We start from the raw sequence: 20,619 nt of genomic DNA, 5'->3' as shown, positions 1-20,619 counted from the left end.
TTATGTGGTCTTGAAATTCTCTTTACCTAAAGTCAAGGCCCTTGTGGGTGTGAAGATCTCCCCGGAAACATCTCTGACAACTTTTCCATGTAAAAAACTAAGCATGCACCTCAGTGTGAAGCTGGACCAGGGCTAGCTATCATTTAGAATTGAACCCTCTAGCTACTAGCATGGGTAAAATATCTAATAGGAAGCATTTAGCCTCACTTCTGCTTGCCAGGGAAGAACCTAAATTTTAGGTTAGAAACTTTACATCAGTGATTTTCCCTGTATTCCTTTGCAGTCAGTGGTTAGTGATGTGATTGCACTGGGCTCTGTAGAATCTACAGTAGTGTAAATAACGAATCATAAATAAACAACTTCCCAATTTTGTGTAAGGAAGACAGGCTTTTAAACTTCTTTTAAACTGAGACTTCATCTAAAATTAAATAGTCCCCTCAGACCCACATAGCAGCTTCTGCAGCTGACAACTCAGTTTGCACCTTTAAAGAAATAAAGGAGCAGGGCACAGGGAGTAAAAATGAAAACAGATTCGGGTTGTTCAATTTCCTGTTTGTTTAAATTTGTCCTTCCTGACATGCAGATTCATCACACTCCTTTCCTGGTGACTACATCTTTAGATTAGTTTAGTTAGGTATTCAGAGGGATTTTTATTTTCTGACTCATAAAATTCTTGTATTCCCCTAATAATTTCCTGTGTCTGACAGGAATTTTATGTCTTTGTAGTTTTAGCTGGACTCCTTGAAGAAGTTGCTTTCTAAATGACTCTGCTTTTGAGGTCTCCAAATAGCGTCCAAGGAGCTAGGTCAGAGCCTGATTCCTGCTTTTCAGGAAAACTGATCTGCCAGCGTTTCACTTCTTAAAATTTTAATCAGAATTTTTTCTTAATCTTTTAAAACTCTCCTGTCAGTATTTCCCCTTGCTGCTCATGCGCTTTCCAGGTGTCCATTTCAGAATATTTTTGTCCAATTCTGAAAATGCACCCCAGTGGCTCAGAGTGCAGCCTGCAAGCCTGTCCCATCAGGTTTTCATCAGTGGGGCGCCCAGGCCGTACGGGGCACCCTGAGCGCAGGCACCGCGCGAGGGCCGGCGCCCAGCGGTGGGGCCGGCTGTGCGGTGGGACATCTCAGTGGCCCAGAGGAGAAGGCCCAGGGAAACACTAATACAAAGCAGCCCTTGGTGTTACAGAAGACAGTATCCAAAGAGCGTCGATAGCTGATGATGTGAATTTCAGCCGGGGCTGGCCTGGTGCTGTGGGAGGCACTGTGTAATGGAGACAGATCCCCACGGATGTGGAGAGCTTTCCTTGAGATACCTGAATGCATCTGTTAGAGGACCGCATGCCCACTCCTAGCGTCTTGCCTCTCTCCAGTTTTCTCCTGCACATTGGCCCATTTTCTTTTGCCAGTTCTCTTTAAATCTTCTCGTATTTCTCCTCTTGCTTATTGCATCAGGTCTCTTTTCCAAGCCAATTACTCCTTTTTACATATTTCTTTACCTAGAATAATGTAAAACAAGACCCTGAAGTGAGCTGGGTGTTTATAAACCAATATTACTTGTCTGCAAAAACATGTAATGAGTATAATTGACTTCACTGTGACTATTCATAATGTTCTTAATTACAAATTTATCTTAGCTTAGGGTGAAAATTACTTCCGTGTCTTGAGCAGTTCAGATACATTTGTTTTGTTTCAATTATTTATTCGAGAAAAAATGTAACAGAAGGCTAATCCAGAAGAAAAAGAAGAAACCAAAGACATGGTCATGTAAGGAATAGCACAGGCACTGGAGCAAGTGAGCGGTCTGTGCTGAGCTGACATGCGCAGCAGCCATGTTAGCACTTGTTCAGTCTTTGGGAGATTCCAGAAGCAAGCTGGGCTTCTGCCAGCAGAGCATGAAAGGAGAACAGCTCCTCATGAGATAATTTTAAAGTAGTTTGCTGTTTCTTTCATTGGACTGTCACAGGCTACATAGTATTGCTGTGAAAAGTTTTCCTTTAAAATCTTTCTTGAAAGAAAATAATGGGGTTTAGCAGAAAGGACATGCTTTGCTTTAGAAACCATAACAGAAAGCAAAACAGAAGGTGAACATTATAATCTGAAATATGAACTTTTTCCATTTCAATAGTTTCAGTTTTCAGAAGTTTTCAAAGTACAGCTGAAGTTTTCCACAGAAAACTTAAAGAAAAAGATGTGTGTGGGAGTGTGTGTGCACATGCATATTGGTTTTGTCGGGCTTTTCTGTGAAGGAAGGTCTTTATTTTCTAGTCAGCATTATTACCTACCTCCTTTTGTTTGCATAAGAGGTTGTTAGAAAGATTTAAACCTCCCCCCCAACCCAACACTAACTACAAACAATCTAATCCCACAAATCATTCCTTTGTTCTTCTTTTGAGATTTTCTGCTGTCCCTATCGCTGTCGCATCCTTTTGTGCATGACAGTACAGTGTTCAAGCATGTTGTAGAGACAAAGTCTTAGGCAAGGGCAATGTAGAGTTACCCTGGGTACCAGGTCCAGAGTGTCATAAGTACCTCAGAAGTCTTTGCATGAAGCTGCATTGAGTAGCTTCTGCACTTCCCAGGTGAAGGAGGGCTTCATGGCAAGGTTCCTTGCAGGTCTTGAAGAGCCTGTAGCTCATAACAAGATAATCCTGCATTTGGACGAAAATCCTGCTCTGGAAATGTATTTATTTTAAGGACTAACTTAGTGGATGAGCTGTAATATTAGGCAAAGAGCAGGGTTTTGCTCTCCACTGCTTCATGGTGGCATCAGGAGTCATACCCCACCTTTCCCGCAGAGTCTGGCTGTATGGCCCTTTACAGCAGACCTGGTGGTTTGTGGTCCTGTCTTCACCCTGCTGTTCAGTACTCTATTCTGTCAACCTTTGGCAAACGGTGCCATCTGCTAACTGCCTTAGTCTTGGCCCAAATCCTGACAAAAGCTTTCCTTGATGGCCAAGAAAATTATGTCCCTTCTTCGTTATTTTTGACCAAGTTCCCTCACTAAGACATCTCATTCACTATCTAAAGTAAACAGAATAAAGGAGGCCTTTGTCTTTTTTTTTGTTTGTTTGTTTGTTTTAATCAGTGTAATAACTCTTTCCCTTGTTTCAGAACTTTACAACTGCATGAGAGCCTGTTTGTCCAGCTGTAATGAGGAGGGTGCTTGTCTGCAAGAGCACTCAGTGCTGGAGGCACTGTAGAAGGAGGCTCAGTAGAAGGAATATAACTGCAAAAGGAAGACAGTACGGGCTGCTCTCTTTTTTTGAGTTAAAAATAATTCTGTCAGAATTCCACCTCTGTAGTTTCAGTTTTAGTGTGTAACTGAGTTCTGGCTGTTCTTTACAAACTTTATTTCTCAGACATGCGTAACAATACTACAGGAAAGTATTTCAACAAACAAATTGTGGATGTTCATTACTTGAAACACCCCATGACAAATTTTTCAAATACGTACTTCATCTGTGACTGCTGTTCATTTCATTGCCAGATGCTGATTATTACAAGGTTGCATTTGCTGGGTATTTTTAACTTTCACTGTGAACACACTGCATTAGGATTCCAATTTTGTCAAATCACTTCCATTGTAAGGTCTGCCAGCTCTACTGCTATCCTGATTTACTCATCCTATGTGAAAGCTTCAGTTATTTTAGTGAATTGCACAGATAACTCATAGGTATACCAATTGCAAGATGTTTTGCAATATATACATTTGTTTTTACCAATACTGCTTTTGGAATGAAAACAAAAACATTTATTCGAAGTTGAATGCTTTAGACTGAGGTTACTAGGTCGACAGTAAATTTTAAAAACTATTTGAGACATTTCTTGATGGCATTTTAAAATTATAGCTTAAGGTTACACTGCTTCACACAATTCTGTTTGGTTCCTTTGATGCTGAAGATCTACAGCTGACTTATGTGTAAGATATATTTTTAAAAACATTAGCCATGATTTAAAGTAACAAGAGACTTTGTTCAGATGAGGGGAGAAACCCATCCTTTGGGAGGAAGTGAATTAGGTTCAGTAGTTTTGTTGAACCTGAACCAAGAAATAAACCATTAGTAACTCAATCTTTGTAAGAAGACTTGAGGAAGATCCCAGCCCTGCCTACCTGTTGATTTTAGCAGCAGCCCAGACGTTGGAGATGCCAGGAGTGTTATAGAAGGAAGGCTGTAAAACAGCCGGCTTGTATTTAGCAGTATTTTAGAGCACAGTGAAAGGACTAAGGAACCAGCTAAGGCAATAGTGGTATTGTGATATGGTTATTAATTGCTAAAAGAGAGCGGGCCCCATGCTTTCATTGCTCAAGAAACATCAGGAGCACTCTTCTGAAAAATTCAATGTCAAATGAAATTGTGAATGTGAAGTTTCAGATCTCCCTTAACAGTCCTTTTAAACAACTATAACCTCCTTCCACTAACAAAGAAATAAATCTGGATTGCATATGCTGTTTCATAGTAAGTAGTTTTGATGCTCACAGTGCTGTAGTGGGAGAAAATAAATACCACCTTTATTTATGGCTTTCATTTTTTTATTTCCCAAGTGAGAAACGTAAAGAAAAAAACAGATTATTATTGTCTCATAAAAGCTGCTATTAGAAGTTCAATTATTTTGTAAAATTCACTTTCCACACTGTTCTATCAGAGTGGTATTTGCCTGCTGCAGTAGCCCAACTTTGCCAGTTCTAGACTGGTAGCATGTTAGAGATAAGCCCTCTTTTTACTTTTCCTTCCAAAATTAAGCTTTGTTTTGTATTTGTCTCCCCCCATCCCCTCCCCCCAGCAACCTAGCTACCACTCTGATGCTCTGCACATTCTGCTGAAAAACCACACCGTGTCATCCGTCTTACCTCTGGATGGGGCTGGAAAGGACTAACTGTTTTTTTTTTTTATAGTGGAATGTAAAGTTGATGTAAAGTTGTTTGCTGATGAACGAGAATGCTTCTGTGCCTGATTCTGTTTCTAGCTACATTTGGATAAATTAGATGAACCTCTACTGAAAGTAGTGTTACCTAATGGTAAAATATTTGTAAGTAAGTATATTTATTGTACATTCATCATCATCAAGATACTATGAAAAATAACACAGAATGTTAGCCATAAAAAGGTCTGGGTTTGCACAGGCATTCTACATAATGGCAATATGTCACTTTCTAGTTCTACATTAAACTTGTATGTGAGAAGTTACAGCTGTGGATGACTGTGTCTTTCAGATTTAATTTCAATAAACCTGTGAGAAAGAAAAAAGTGAAGGCCCTGCAGCTTTACAGCAGTTTCAAAGTAGAAGCTTTATTACCTTTTTCTTAATCCTATATGCTTTATGTTTTTACACAGACGTAGCTTCTCAGTGAAGATAAATGATGAGACTACCTTAAAAAGCCTTTGGGTTTTCATTAATCCGCATTAGGTTAAAAGGGAATCAGAATTCTAAAAATACAGCACATCAGAGAAACAAGGTATTTTTCAGGTCAAGGTCCTCTTTTCCATATGGTGCCATTTGGTAGTTCTAACATCTTCCATCTCCCCCTACTCCTCCATCTGTAAATAACTCACTGAAGTAAATGCTTGGAATAATTACAGCAAAGAGTGATAAAATACAGGTTGAACTTAATCTCTTTGGGACCTAAAATGAAAAACATGACTATAGACATCACAGTTATTGAAAAACTGTGGAGGTCTCCAGTCAGCAGGTGGATGAAATGGGAATAATGTCGGAGCATTAGATGGTTTGGGATTGCAGTTGTGCTATTCAAAAAAACGTCAAAAGGAATATTAGTTCAGGAGAGGGAAAAAAAATAGCCTGGCAGGGCTGATGTTCAAAAGCAGCCTGCCGTTTTGCTTCTGCAAGTAATTATAGGCTCATATTTTAATGGTTAGATGTCTAAGTGCTTGCATCCATTTATTAGGAAGTTGGAGATCTAACTACAAGAAAATGTGTGCAAACTTGCAAAACTGGAAGGAGGTTTGAGATGCTTCTAAAATTGATCAATCAATCAACAGCTGGACTGCTTTCCAAAAGTTTATGGGAACAGAATGTCTTTCTTTTTTGCATGAGGTCAGCATTGCTCCAAAAGAGTCCTAGAGTAGCCCACAAGATAAGGTGCTTTGGAACTTTCTGTGAAAGAAACAATCTACTCCTGCTGGGGTTTCGTATCTCTACCAGGAATGCACAAAGGGGGCTGGACTGTAGGCACACTGCTGTCACTGCAGTACTTATGCATTACAACTACTTTGGCATCTCAGTTTGAGAAGGAGACAGACAAACTGTTCAGTTTGTCAGCTGTCTGGGACTGCTGTGTGCTGGCTGCCTGCCTGTGTGGTTGTGATAACCACCTTGTGCCAACTGCCTCTGTAGGTGCCTGCCTTAGGTGGCTCCTTAGTAATATGGAATCAGGTATCTAGAATACAAGGTCTGAAAGCGAGAAAGATGCCTCTTTTGAATGGTTTGAAAGCCTGTGCCCAGGGCTGCAAAAGCAGCATCCAGTATAGGTTACCAAAGCCAACATTTCTATTCCTCCCTGTTCTCACGGTTGCTGGCTAGGGCAGTACCAGGCCATCTCTGCTCTGAAGAAGGTATTTTTTGACAAAGAGGCATGAACTGCTGTCTTGTCTTTGCCAGAATAGGGACCGTTATGAAAAACAAGGAATTGGGGTTTTGGGGGGTTTTTTGGTTTGGGTTTTTTTTTGGTTTTTTTTTTTTTTTTTTGGAGGGGGGGAGGGGAGTTTTAGATATGTTGTGCAGTTTTTAGAAAATATTTGGGTTAATATTTGGGGGATGTCCCAGAGTGAGGAAGAACAGGACATGACTCAGTATGTGTGACACCCAGCAGCGTAAGATCCTTTCTATTACTCATGCAGGATGGAGCGGAAAAGATCTGTCAGTAGTGTTCAGTTTACACATGGTTTTCACTTAAATACTTGACAGAAGAAAGTTTCATTACTTTATTTGGTGTATTTTAGATCCAAGAAAGGATACTTGCTATATATCTGAAAAACTATTCATCTCCATGTCTGGCTTATTAATGTACCAGAAACTGGCCCTTAGGACATAGCGGCCTGATTCCCGTGTAAAGGGTCATCAGAATGAGCACAAACATAACAGACCCTTATTTCAAAGCCCTTTATTGCCAGTGTGAGGCAAAGTGATTCTGAAAATAAGAATAAGCCCATTTTAAATGTCTGTAACGTGATAAAAATTGCTGACCATTACTGTGTCATACTCTCCCTCAAACTAAACTTTTCATTCAAGGATAAATGTATTCACAAATCTTAGCTGCTGTTCACACACACACAAAAAGGTGCAAATGTCATTTGAAGTTGTTCATTCAGCTGGGAGACTTCCCCCACCCTGATCTTGTCTCCTGCAATTACCCTTTGCCCCTTTCCTCTGGCAGCTGTTTCTTCCTAGCTGTTATGTTTTACCATCCTTCAAAAGACAGTGGCCCCGCTCCTGCTGCCCATCGGATGCGGTGACTAGACCTGACAGAAGGCCATCACCTGGGGAGGGTTGAGTCTCGGCACCAGGGTTTGCAAAGGGTTCTCTGCCAGTGCTCAGTCTCTGCAGTGCTTAGTGTTTCTGTTTCTCAGCTCAGCAGAAGCCGAAGAGATCTAAAATACTCTTCTTCCTCCCCCCCCTCCCTGTTCCTGTAAGAAGCATGCCCTTTCCAAATAGCCAGGCAGCTGTCAAAGGCAGGCTGAAGCTTTAATGCATGGTTTACAGCAGTCGAAAATGTAGAGCAAGGCAGCCATGTTGCAGCTTTACAGCAGGAAGGCGGCAGGCGCTCAGGACAGGCCTCCAGGAGCAGCAGCCAGTGAGACAGCAGGAGATGTAGCCTGAAACTTGCAAAGTGGAGGCCACTGCTGGGTCATTCACCACTTAAAAAGCAGAAAGATGGCATGAAGACTCCACAGGGGTTTGGTTGGCTTTCTACATCACTGGGAGTTGCCTGATGTGCAGGCAAGCAGACTGCTTGTTCCTGGCAGCTTTTGAAGAAGAGAAAATGGCCAGAGAAGGCTTAGCAAACTATCAAATGGGTTTTCCACCTTAGCCTGGGAGAGGGGAAATGAGACAGCAGAGGGGCATTGATTTTCCTGGTGAGTTTGGTTCATCAACTCAATGAGCTGTTCACTTGTCTTCCTCTCAAAGTCAACAGAGTGACAGTGTGTTTCACTGTGCCCTTCAGGACCTTTTCTGTTGCAGGGTTTGCTCAGTTTTCCCCTTAGTCAGCCCTCATGGAGCTACTGGTTTGTCACAGCAATGCTAGTACCTAGCCAGCCATGTCACTCAGGAAGAAGTGGGCTGATGGAGAGTTAAAAGGCACAGTCTGTTTCCTAGTCCCTGTCTTGGAGACCATATGTGGCAGTGGTGGAGCCTTTGGAACATGTGTCATGTGTAGCATGAACTGACAGCCTAAACTGAAGTCACTCTAGTTGGGTACAAAGGCTACTTTAGGAAGAGCTTGTCTGTTTATATAGGTTTCAGATTACTTCATTTTTAAAAGTACATGGAGTGCATCCAAAGCAAATAATTTTTCTGTGGTGAATGGGAAGACCAGAAGGAAAAGTCTGGAGAAAGGAGGATGGATGGTCTTACTTTAACGTCAAAGCTGACAAACACGTCTCCTCCAAACCCTTCTCACAAGATAATTTTCTCAGCAAGACACAGATTGCTTCAATCTCTGTGTAGCAGTCTTTGAAGCTTCCTCCTTATTGCTGTTATGGAGGTGGCAGGGTTGTCTTTGAGAATTTCTGCAGCACTGAAGTGTTCCTCCTCCAAAGGCTTTCACATGATCAGATAGTTGATTGCTCCTAACAGCTCCCTCTTTGGAACTTCTCTGCTATCAAACAAGGGCAAACTAATATATCTGTTTTGCAGAATTATTAAATTTTAAAACTAAAAAGGCTTCATTAAAAATATTTTGACCAGCTCTATGTAAGGCCTCAATTATTGTTAGACAGAGGCCCAGCTAAGAAGATGACACATGGTGTTGGAAAGGAGCCACCAATTAGGAGACATAAGTTTTTCTGTCAACAGGATAATCCCTTTTACAAAACTTGTCCTGTGTTTATTCATTTTCTGTTTGTGAAGGTATTCGCTTGGCAGAGATATTTTGCATGAGGGGAAGAATTTATGAATTGTTTTTTTATGAACTGTTTTTTTTTATGGTTGTCATTGCTGCACTGTTTTGAATTCCTGTCTTGTGGGATATTGTCCCTGTTCAGAGTTCTTGCTCCTCAGTCTGTCTGCTGTCTGTAACTTCCATTTGCAATACTTTTTGGGAAAAAAATGACTCTATTTACTTCTTCAGTGAGTTCTTGTGATAGGAGAAGGCACCTTAGGAGCATAGGACTTGGGGCTTGCAATGCCTTCAGGTTGCAGACTTAGGAATGCTACTGTATGGGTATTCCCAAAAGGAAGTTAAATGCATTTCTGAGCATTTATTTCTTGAAAAATTATGCCTGTTATGCTTGCATCCTTAGTGTTCTTTCATATTTAATGGTTTAACATACAACTGAAGGCATACAGATTTTTGTCTGGTTTACACGCTTCCTTTACCCCCATTCAGAAAACTTGATAGCTTCCACATCTCCTTTTACTATAAAGGAAATTTTACTCGCTTTACTTATGGGAAGCTGTATACATCCTTTATTCATCTGCATGCAGTGATTCACAGCTACTGCTGTGTTTCTTAATAGCTTATTGCAAGTCAATTTATGAAATCATCAGTAGCAAATGCTTAACAGATACTAGAAGAAGAAACAAGGAAGTTCTGTATACATGGGAATATGCATAATATGCAGAGAGCAAGAGCCACCTGTGCATGCTATATTTGGCAAGAGACTGAATGAGAAGGACAGGTAGCCAGTGGGATTTCAGATGGGCACTGGTAGATGTTGACGTGATGTTAAAGCCTATCAGGGTCTTGTGTGGGAACCCAGCTTCAGGAAATGGAGCATATGATGACAGGTTTTTGAGGGATGGCTGAAAAATTACAGCTGTGTAACAGGTATCTACCGGGACACTGAATAGATCTGTGTTGTTTTTTACCTGGGTTGTGGAGAGGGGGAGATTTGGCATGGAATAGTTAAAGAATGGAAGGTCATTATTTAGATGACAAGTGGCCATTACTGATAGATCAGGTATACACCTCATCATCATCTGGTGTCAGGTCATGCTGCTCAGTGCTCAGCTAGCAGCTGTGTTGAACATACACGTTAATGAATGCGATTGTTTTGTCCTGGATGCAGACTATCTACTAGTGTCTAATATAGGCAAAGTTATAACTCCACCTGTCCACGGCTGATCTGATGCACTCTTACTGTTTTGAAATTAGACACAATAGTAGTTCTCTTACTGCCTTGTAATGTGTGATGGGTCAGTGTCTGAGCACATCTTTCTGGGTGTGACCATGCCTTGGTGAAGGCAAAGGTTTAGGCAGGTTTTGGGGCTCTAAGTTGCAACTTCCTAACTCTTTTTTAAAGTACCTTTACACTGCAAAAGCAAAATCACTTGTGTTCCATAAAGTCTTCCTCTTTGTCTTCAGGGTGGAATTTCTGTTTTTTTCAACTGATGGTGAAGCTGAATCTGGTTTACCTGAGCAACCACCTTCATACCTGAGCAGCTACTGCTGATTGTGGTGGAGTGCAGAAATCTGTTGAGATGGAAGATGAGCAGCTTAGTCCTTGCCTGTAAACAACTTGATATTTAGGGGGAAATTTTCCAAAGTACCTAAGTGATTTAGGATCCCAAATCTCCATTTCAGTTATGCCCAGGCTCTGGAGTGAGATAAATATTTTTCAAAGTGTGATTCTGTCTTTTTTACAATGCCATCTGCCTTGAAGATGCCCTCTTTTCTTATCTTGTTCCTCTTTTCCAGGTTGGCCTTCCTTCTATGACGTGATCAGTCCTGATGCAATTACTTTCAACGATGATTTCTCCTATGGGATGCATCGGATTGAAATATCCTGCAGTCAGGTTGGTTTATAGCACACAGAGACCATTCTGATGGCAAAGGCTGCAAAAAACATTACAGCATTCTGTACTTTCCCTAAGATTTGCAAGGCTTTCACTTCCATTAAATAGTAATCATTGTGAAAGAGCACAATGAGTTGTAGGTGTAACAGCTGGGTGGAATGAGCTGAAGGCACAAAGGGTTTGTTGGAATGCACATTGTTGTCTCATGTGAGATTTAACAGGGCAGATGTAAATGGTTGGACTTGGTGCCGAGTCTACAAAGGTTGTCTTCCTGAAGAGGGTCCTTTCAAAGGCACTCCTGAGCCTGAGCCTGGCCAACTGACTCCACATGTGAGCAGTTGAGAGGGAAGTCGAAAGCAGTGGAGCGACTGTCTGTGTGCTGATTCCATCACAGTGCATTACTGTGCAGCTGTGCTAATGCATTCCCAAAACTCATTCCTATAGCAGTCCTAATGGCTGCCTTAGACAATCCCATCTGCCATGATAATGAAGTCAGTAGTCATTCAAAACATGCCCAAATTTTCCGTTATCTGTCTCGTTCTACTTTCTCTCACCCTTTGTGCTGCCCTCCTCTCTGTGAAGGGAATGGCCTAATCGTTACTTAGCAAAGGGAAAAGCTACTTCATCAGCGTTCAGCCGACGTACCCACCAGCATGCAGTCCTCTAGCTCCACATACTTGAACTCCTGAGAGAAGCAGCAGCTTTATTTGGGAAGTGATAATTTGCTGTTCACTTTCCAGACAGTATTGGTGAAGGGATAACTGATTTTATCCCCGACAGTATGCATCAGTCCTCCTATATAAATGCTCAGTTAAGAAGCTTCTCAAAAAGAGCCAAGATTGTCTTTATGGAGATGGAGTCTATTAACTTCAGTCTGGGTAGAGGGTTTGGCCCAACATGTTAATGGTTAGATCAGTGTGTCTGCTTGTATGTCATGTGTACTATGTAATTCTGTAGTTTTTACATTGGTTATATGCTTTAGAAGATCCATTTAAAGCTCTTTGGGAATATCCATTTCCCTAAATTCCCTAGTGAGGTAGTAATGGGACTGCAGACTCGGAATCTTGTGCTTCACTGGCATAATCAAAAATGCAACCTGCTCTCTTCAGGTCTGCTTAGGAGGCCTGAATAGTGCTAAAATCAGTGTGCTGCTAACCTCCTGAGCCTGTATCTGCTGACACACGTCAAGAGATGGCCAGAGCTCCTGGTTTCACCCGAGAGAAGCCCAAGGCAGCCTGTGGTCAGGCCAAGGAATCTGGAAATGTCATTTACCTGTTGCCAAACAAAATAACATTAGCAGACTTGAGACCAGCAGTATTAGCAGCAGTCACATGCAGACACCATGAAATTAAAGTAAAACCAAAAGCTGAATTTAAAACATTAAGAAAAAAAAAATACAAAGGTTGCTATATAATCCAATGGCAACTTCCTACCAGCTACTCCAATTTCTGGGTCAATAACCCCTGGATGATCAAGTCACACAGGAAAACAGCTTGAGGAGGGGTGAGCATCTTTGCAGCCACCACTCAGCATTGTGTATCTGTAACAAAACAATTTCCTCCCCTCCTCAGAGCCCTAGGAATGTGAGTCACACATGCAGCTGCAAAAAAACGCAGTTGTACTGCAGCCTGAAAAGCAGTGGGATTGATATGTCAGACCGTGGTAGAACAGGAGGGAAATAACCTCTCCCACACCCAAAACCTTATCAATCTTTTGCAAGTTTTTCTTTAAAAGTCCTTCCACCTGTCTGAGAGAATAAAAAACCTTTTAATGTTCTCCCTTATAGAAAGCAAACACTGGGCGAGAATTACTGTAATATTAATCAAAGACATTCCTGGCATTATCCTAGAAATAACTTCTGTGGGTTTTTTTTGAAACATGTCACCCTGGATGTATTTAAAAGATCAATGATTAATGGCAGGTAGAAGTTAAATGCATTTGAGGAATATTGTAAAACTGGTTGCATCTTTTATTTGCCTCTTTCCTGCTCGAGAGTCCCTTCCCCTAAGGTTTTCCTAGCTATTATTTGTACTTGTAAATCAGTAAAATTCTGTAGTCACAGAAATACTGTTTGCACATTGATTGTCTGGACTTGGCTACAGCTGACTGCAAGCTGCTTTCTGTGTCTCCCAGCAGCATATTAGAACCAGGAGGCATGGGAGATCCAAGCATACTGACAGTTAGCAGTGACTCCCCCTTTCCTGCTCCCAAACACATACTTCAAGTGCTTTACTCTAACCATTTCACCGTCCCAGTGCATCCTGCCCAGTATATTTATGTGCAAGGCTGCAACAAATGATTGTTTCTTTTTGGGAGGCTTTGCAGACATGTATACACATCCTAGAAAAACGGTCCGCACCTATTACGTGTGGGAAGAACTGTAAAATCAATTCATCCTTTGTATTCTCAGCTGAGGGCCAGGTTTCTTATACTGTGATACAAAGGATTGAATTACGTTTCTTTTCAGGGCAGATGAGTTATAGAGTCCTCTACAGAGAGAATCGCCACATAAATTTTTGGTGAGGGGTAATCTCAAAAGGTAACAAATTTTTCAGTAATCCAATCCTGGTGTGATTCTGCCATCACAAGAAGGTGTAATGAGACTACCTTGGACTCTCACACAGCTTCTCAGGTTTTGTGAGGAAAACCTTTTTGATAGATTGTCTTTGTAGTCTGTATATGAGTATATTACTCCTGCAGACTGTTTCTCTCTACGGTTTCTTTTGTTCTATTTCTGTCCAGTGGAGAGGAAAGATTTATCTTTAGTTAAATGTTAATCTGGAAAAGATCTGTTTAACACTTCTAGCCAGGAGGTTTTGAAGCATTCTTAGTTGAGATGAGATGATTTAATTAGGATGCTGAGCATTTAGAAAAATACTCTTTCTGGGACTCAAGTTTTTTTAGATTTTTTTTCACAAGGTATGGAAAAGCTTTATAATCAGGTGAAATGCCTCATTGTGAGAGACCCCATTCTGAGAAACAGCTATGGTTTTCTGTGCAAACTGCCTAAAAAAGGCTTTCAATCTAAAGGAAAATGAAATAAAATAAGCAGTGGAGAATAGAGGAAAGGGTGGCAAGACAGCAATGTTTCAGGAACGAGACTTGAAGCTTCATGTTCTCAGGTTCTCATGCAGCTTTCCTTTGCCTTTTCCTTATTTGCCATGTTTTGTCTTCCTTACAAAGCCGAGCAAGCTGCTGCTTAACCTAAAGTCATCCAAGCCTTTTCCCATTGCCTCTGGGAGCTCCTCCTGCTGATACCATGGGCTTGAAGTGCCCTCCTTTGTTACTGGGGTTCTTGCTGGACCGCCGTGTTTCAGTGACACTCCTCCAGGAGTGGGGAGCCTGCCCTGGGATCCCACAGGTGGAAGCGATGTGTGGGAGCACTGAGGCTTCACACTGCCTACCTGCCCTGCTCCCAGAGTCAGTGAGGATTATTGTTTCAGCTGTCATTAAATGAGAAGAGTTTCTGTCCCTCCTACCTGGTGTGAGAGCCTCCCCCAGCTTTTCAATCTGTTGACAGAGTTTAACCTGAAGCCAAGACTTTACCTGCTTCTACAGACACCCTTCCTACTGCTTTGGTGAATTAAAGGCCATAACAGCAGGGGAACATTAGCAACACATTAACTGCAGGGTAGAGATTTGCCACCACTACTCATTCACAGTTTGTAATAGTCAGTATTGCCTCTATGTATTTGGGATACTATGAATTAATTAAATGTTAAGAATAATTTTCAGTCTTTAATTTTTGCTGTCTGACTGTGAGCCCACGAGCAGCTCTGTGATCTCAATTACATCATTCCGGCTCTCACTGAGATCAGCTATGGACTTGAAAGGACAAGGCTCTTTGCTAAAGCAGCATGACTTTCCTGTTCAAGATAAATATTTCTCCAGTGCAAGGTTTTATTTTTTTATTTCTCATGGCAGGCTATAAAAATGAACTTGTGGAATTTAAGTACCTAATTAAAATAAGTTCTTACTATCCAGATAAGTTATCAGCCATAATATGCAGTGATAGTAATTCTATTTTTTCAGTAAGGATCAACTGGATCAGCTTCTTCAAAATATTGTAGCCTTCTGTAAAACAAGGGACTGTTACCTTTCTTACAGATAGCAGCAGTAGTGTTCACCCTGAGTACCACTGTGAGTATCTGAGGCTGATACATAAAAGTGTCAGTAGACCATCTGTGGTTTCATATTCCTTACAAAAAGCAAATCCAGCATCATTCCTATTTATAATTACTCCCAGCTAAAGATTATTCATTCAGAAATACTTTACATATCTTCACTACAGGTCTTTTTTAGTTATCTGTCCCTGTCTCCTGTGTACTACAGAAAATAGTGTGAGATGAGTAGCGGATGAGCTCCATCCCCTCGAGGGGTGAGGAGCAGTGTACCCAGAAGGGCTCTGATGCTCAGAAGAGTGCTAGGCTATGACAAAAAAAAAAAAAAAAAAAAAAAAAAAAAAAAGAAGAATATGAGGACATACTTTAAAGAATATCTTCAGTGCTTTAGGTCCTTACCAGGATCACCAAGGGGTTTAGTGTCTTCTTATTGAGGGGCGTAGCAGATGGCTGCAGGCTGAGGAGAGCCCAGAGCTCAGGCTGGCACTTTCTTACACAGCTATCCTTACAGCAGTAAGTGAAACGTGGGCAGTGCTGCCCTCACCACCGTGTTTTTAACTGAGCTCATTACAGAGACAGGCGGTTTCTCAGAAATAGTGGCCCAACCAAACATACACAGTGGCACGATGGAAAACACCCAGGAAATTTGGGCTTGAAGTCTTAGGCGCCCATGGTATCTCAGAAGATCATCTTCCTGGATCACTCTTACAAATAAATGTAGTTTGCAAATCCCACTTGAAAGGGCAATGTAAGCACCGATGTGATTCCAAGATGTGCTTCCTTGGAAGCAGCTGCCAGTCATTGCTTAACAGCACAGTGATGCCATCAAGCTGCACAGAGACACAGTGATACTCTATTGTGTTTTGTTTCAGTGTGGTGCTCACCTGGGGCATATTTTTGACGATGGACCTCGCCCAACTGGCAAACGGTACTGCACAAACTCTGCTTCGTTATCTTTCAAGCCAGCAGACAAGAACAACGCTGGAGAAAGCAGTGCTAGCACCAGTCCTGCCCAAACAGGCAAAGCTGAGCTGTAGGATGAAGCAAAGCCTGCAGAAAACTGTGCTGATCCCACACAGCTTACAAGGAATGTTTTCTAAGTTGCCTGCTCTCTTATATCCTAAGAATGTTTAAATGTATGAAAGCATTTTGCACCATCCTTCTTCCTCACCATTTCAGAACTGAGGCCTTGCTTGCCTGTGCATTTACTATAGAATTGGATTGAAAAATGTGTTGACTGACTCCACAGGTTTTCTTTTCCTTTCTTTGAGATTGCTTTGGGGAGTTCTTAAAATCGAGAGGCTTTGGTATAGTTAGTTTTTTCTTGGTGCTGTGTTACTCTAGGTTTGAACACTATTCCTTTTTGTGTGGGAGATGGGACTTGTGTTTATCTCCAGTCTATAGGAAACTTCTGGGCATAAGAAAATCCTGAATTCCTAGCACATCTCTGCGTTGTTCTGACTTGCGAGGCATGCAGCCTTTGGTCATATGTATTCAGCCATCTCCCAGCATCAGCCACACCCTGCAAAAACTTGTAGTTATGCTGTTCCCTCCCATCTGAGAGAGATGGATGAGATGTAAAGCCCATTCTTTGGCTAATTTATTGCCAGAATTTCAAGGGTGTGGTTGAAAGGATGTAAACATTGTCTCAGCATCTATTTTTCCCCTTTGTTTGGTATTTAAATCAAGGTTTTAACTAGTAAGGCTCATTTTGTGGGCTACTAATGAGGTTTTGTCTTTTCATGAGGCCTGCTCAGCAACTGTAACTCAAATCTGAATTAAAGTTGAAATCTGCAGGGGGTAATTATATGGACAATTGCAGAGATAAACTTGAGAAGTGAAGTAGATGAGGGATGACACTAGGCTTTTTATCTTGTCAGTTGCTACAAGGATTCAAAAACATGACAGTTTCGGGGGGGTTTAGGAATGAATGCAACAGAAAGAGAGAGACCCTCCTGAAGTATCCAATTTTAAAGATTAGTTGGTCTGGATGCATACTGCCTACAAGGCCACAGCCTTTAATTTGTGCAATTGTGGTGTAGGACATGAGTGTGGGGGTTGGTTTAAGAAATGAGTTTGAAAAAAGCCTTGTTAGAGCTCCAGAAATTTTCATGTAACAGAATTTGCTGTCTCATAAGATGTTTTTCACAGCTGCTTTTAGATTTTGTTGAATAACAGTTTGTCTAGAATTGTGCATAACACTGTTCTTTAAGCTATACCATACAGTATTTGCTAACACCACTTTGCCTTTAAGCATTGAGAGACTTAATGAATATAGTATTTACTTTTATTAGCAAACTTTCTGACTATTTTTGTTATTTCTAGTAGGAGCAAAGCAAAACAGCCACTGATTTTTATGAAAGCAGAATTGAGTTTTTTATGTCAGTGATAATAAACATATTATCTAAAATACAAACATTCAGTTAAAATACAGCTACTGTAAAAGCATATGGAGTGGTCAGAATTGCCTTTTTTTAGCAACGTAAGAAAGACATTAAAAAAGCATACAATACCTTAACATCAAATAGATGCAAATAAGGATGATAAATATTTAGAGCTACAACACTCAGGCTCTGCTGTAGCAAGCACCTATTCACATCTGAGTGAGTATTGCCCCAGATGTCATGTAAGGAATTGCTCATCAGCTGCAGGAAAGGTTGTGCAGACCTTGGTATTTCAAGGCGGTCAAGTTTCTCCCAGTCCCATTGATTTTTAGTAATTTCTTCTAGAAGGACTGCTTTTATCCCTTGCTTTTATTTCAAGAAATTTAGGTTTTCTCTACAGCATTTTTTGGCATAAACATAAAAAACAGCAGCATCTATAAAAATGTGGTACATAAATGCGGTTTAATTCCAGATTGCTGTTGGATTTAAGTGTTATCAAATTTCAGTATATTCCTGTCTTATGTTAAAGAAATATGTTACTTAAACTTCAGTATGCAGTAATGTGTGCTCTCGTACAGGAGATTTATTTTTGCAGGATATGGAGTGCAATGAAATGAGTCAATATGGTGAGGTGTATGTGATCTCTGGGAGTTAGACCATTTAACATAGGAAATGCATTGTTCTCTCTTGTGCGCAAACTGTATCGCAGCGCAGTGCAAGTTAGGACGGATTTCCTTTTATTGCTCTTAGAAGATGCTAGTAAGGGCTAGTATTGAACCCTCCAAATTTGGTTCAGTCTGGTTATGATCATGGCAGAGGAAACTTGGGAGCTGAGCACAATGTATAGAATAATAGGAGAATATTTCTGTATGTTTAAATTTTGCACTGTCTAGATGCTTACAAAAACTGAACGCAAACTGCATAGAAATGGCAAACTATATTTTATAATATCGCTATTGTTACTCAGATGTTTAAATAGCATACCTTAAAATATCATGTAAGTCACATGTGTTATTTATATATACTATATATATATATTTAAAATTGCACATGTTTTATATATATATATGTACACACACATGTATTATCCAAGTATAATTTTAGCCTTCGGTACCTTTTTAATAACTAAAACCTTTCCTTTAAGAGGGTTCAATACTTTTAAGAAATCGAATATACATTTTTCAAATTAAATTTGTTTTCATATATTTGTTGTACACAAATATAAAATAAATTTCTTTATAGATAAATCTGTTCTCCTTCCTTATTTGTCTGGTTTTATGTCAGGTTTTTGTGCCCCTAGCTGTAGCATGTCTTAGGGAACTGTTTTTACTCTGCTTTCCCTTAATTTACTGTGAAAATTATATATCCAGCACTTTAGCTCCAGCAGGCTTCTGGCAGGAGTGTAGCACTGCCCAGTACCAGGTGTCCTTGCACTTAACCTGCTTTCAAGAGAATATTGGAAGCACTCAGGCCCAGTAGAGAGGGGAAATGTTTAGAGAAAAACTCAACTTTTACTTAGCAGAAGTTCTGGTTGCTTCCAGAAGATGTGTTGTGGTATGTGGTGAGTCATGGGTGTGCTGTAGGAGCCCCGCGGTGCCTAAGCTCAGTCTGCTGTGGAGGAATTTGGCTGGAAAGTTGGTTTCTCTCAAGGTTTCATCTCCAAGGCTGCAGGTTTGAAATGCCCTACAGGCAGCAGGTTAATGCTGCTTGGTAGATCAGCTCTGCAGCATGTTTTAAAAGACAGGTGCGAGGGAGGGTAAGAAGTTGCAGGCTGTTTTCAAACCAGTTTCCATGTTTGTGTTCGTGGGAACTGGAGAGTTACATCAAAATTAATTCACTTGCTGATTGTTCTCAATCATTGAAGAGTGTCCTAGGATAGATGGCACACTGAAGACTTGTTTTACAAGTTTAATATAATCCATGGTAGTCCAAAAATTAATCCCTTGTAGCCCTCTGTCTCCCACCTGTCCACTGTAGTTCACTCTCAAAACTGTAATAGTTGATATTTCTGAAACGAGAGACTAACCAGTACCCACTAAAATGGGATGAAGGGCTAGATACCCTGTGGTGGCTTTGCCCTGCACTCCCAGCATAACCCAGCCAGTCTGTCAGGACCCAGAGGTGCTGTGCTAAGGCAGATCTTTGGAGGTGTGCAGTCCTCTTGCAGCTGCTGACCTGACAGCAGACACAAGGGACGGCTCTGTGCTCTGGTCCAGCTCAAGGCAGGCTGTGTTTTGCAGTGCATGGCATGCAGTTGTGCCTAAGACATGTGTAGACCCCACTGCTTCAAAACCAGGGAAATTTCTGGTAAGAGATGCTCTCCCTGCTGTTCCTCAGTGTGCCCTGGCCATGGGGTGGGAGAAGCAGTGGTGGCAGGATCAGCAACACGAGGCCAGCTAATGAACCACTTTGTGATTCTCTTATCGTTGTAGCTATATGGCTTCCATATATTAAAGGCACCTTAACTGTAAGCCTTTTTCACAAGCTCTATCAGCTCTCATACACTAAAAAAAATAGTGTCTGTATGTGAACTCGTTAAAACTGGGGCCTTACCAAGTGGCTATAGCATGTATTATATAACATGTATTCCCATATGGATGGTGGTAGGCTGACATCCAGATTGATGCAGCAAAGACATTGCTTCAAGAAAGGGCAGGGAATTTGTTGTGAAATAGTGTGTTTGCCTCATATTTGTACTTGCAGGTAAGTGGTATCTGAAGACTCTGTTAACTCTCAGGATAAAAGGCAATATAAAACTGAAGTGCGCAGCTTGCCTCCAGTGGTCCAACGCTAGATAGTGATAATAATGACCCACAGGATAGGACCTGCCCAGCGAGAGTCATGAGACCTTATTGCCCACTCAACAGCTTTCAAAAGTGGGGCTTTCTGACACTAGCTAAGCTCCAGTGCATTTCCTCTGCTTCCTCACCCCCAACATGGCTCAGTTAAATGAGACCACATCATAAGTCAGCATTTTTGTTGGGGTGACAGTGAAGAACACTGTGACAAACATGGTGCCAAGTGTGGATGTGGATGTTTTTATTGATGGTACTGAAAAATCTCAGTCTTAAGTCATTTAGCCTTGTTTTGCAGTCCCTTACCTAGCTGTATTTCATAAGACATGAGGTTAGGCCTTTT

The 20,619-nt window shown here is 41.1% G+C and overlaps 1 protein-coding gene across 1 annotated transcript in view; it reads left to right on the top strand.

Annotated features, from left to right (window-relative positions):
- The window catches only part of MSRB3 (methionine sulfoxide reductase B3), a 67,271-nt gene extending 48,602 nt beyond the window's left edge, over positions 1-18,669 (top strand). The window contains exons 5-6 of the mRNA XM_026868078.1: positions 10,879-10,976; positions 15,970-18,669. Coding sequence (XP_026723879.1) covers positions 10,879-10,976; positions 15,970-16,134 — 263 coding nt within the window. The 3' untranslated portion in view covers positions 16,135-18,669. The remainder of the gene's footprint in view (positions 1-10,878; positions 10,977-15,969) is intronic.
- The last annotated feature ends 1,950 nt before the right edge of the window (positions 18,670-20,619 follow it).

This window comes from Athene cunicularia (assembly GCF_003259725.1).
Source record: "Athene cunicularia isolate RWA chromosome 1 unlocalized genomic scaffold, athCun1 chr1_part2, whole genome shotgun sequence".
Lineage (NCBI taxonomy): Eukaryota > Metazoa > Chordata > Aves > Strigiformes > Strigidae > Athene > Athene cunicularia.
The sequence above is the reverse complement of the archived record's forward strand: the minus strand, read 5'-3'. Positions and strand labels throughout refer to the sequence as shown.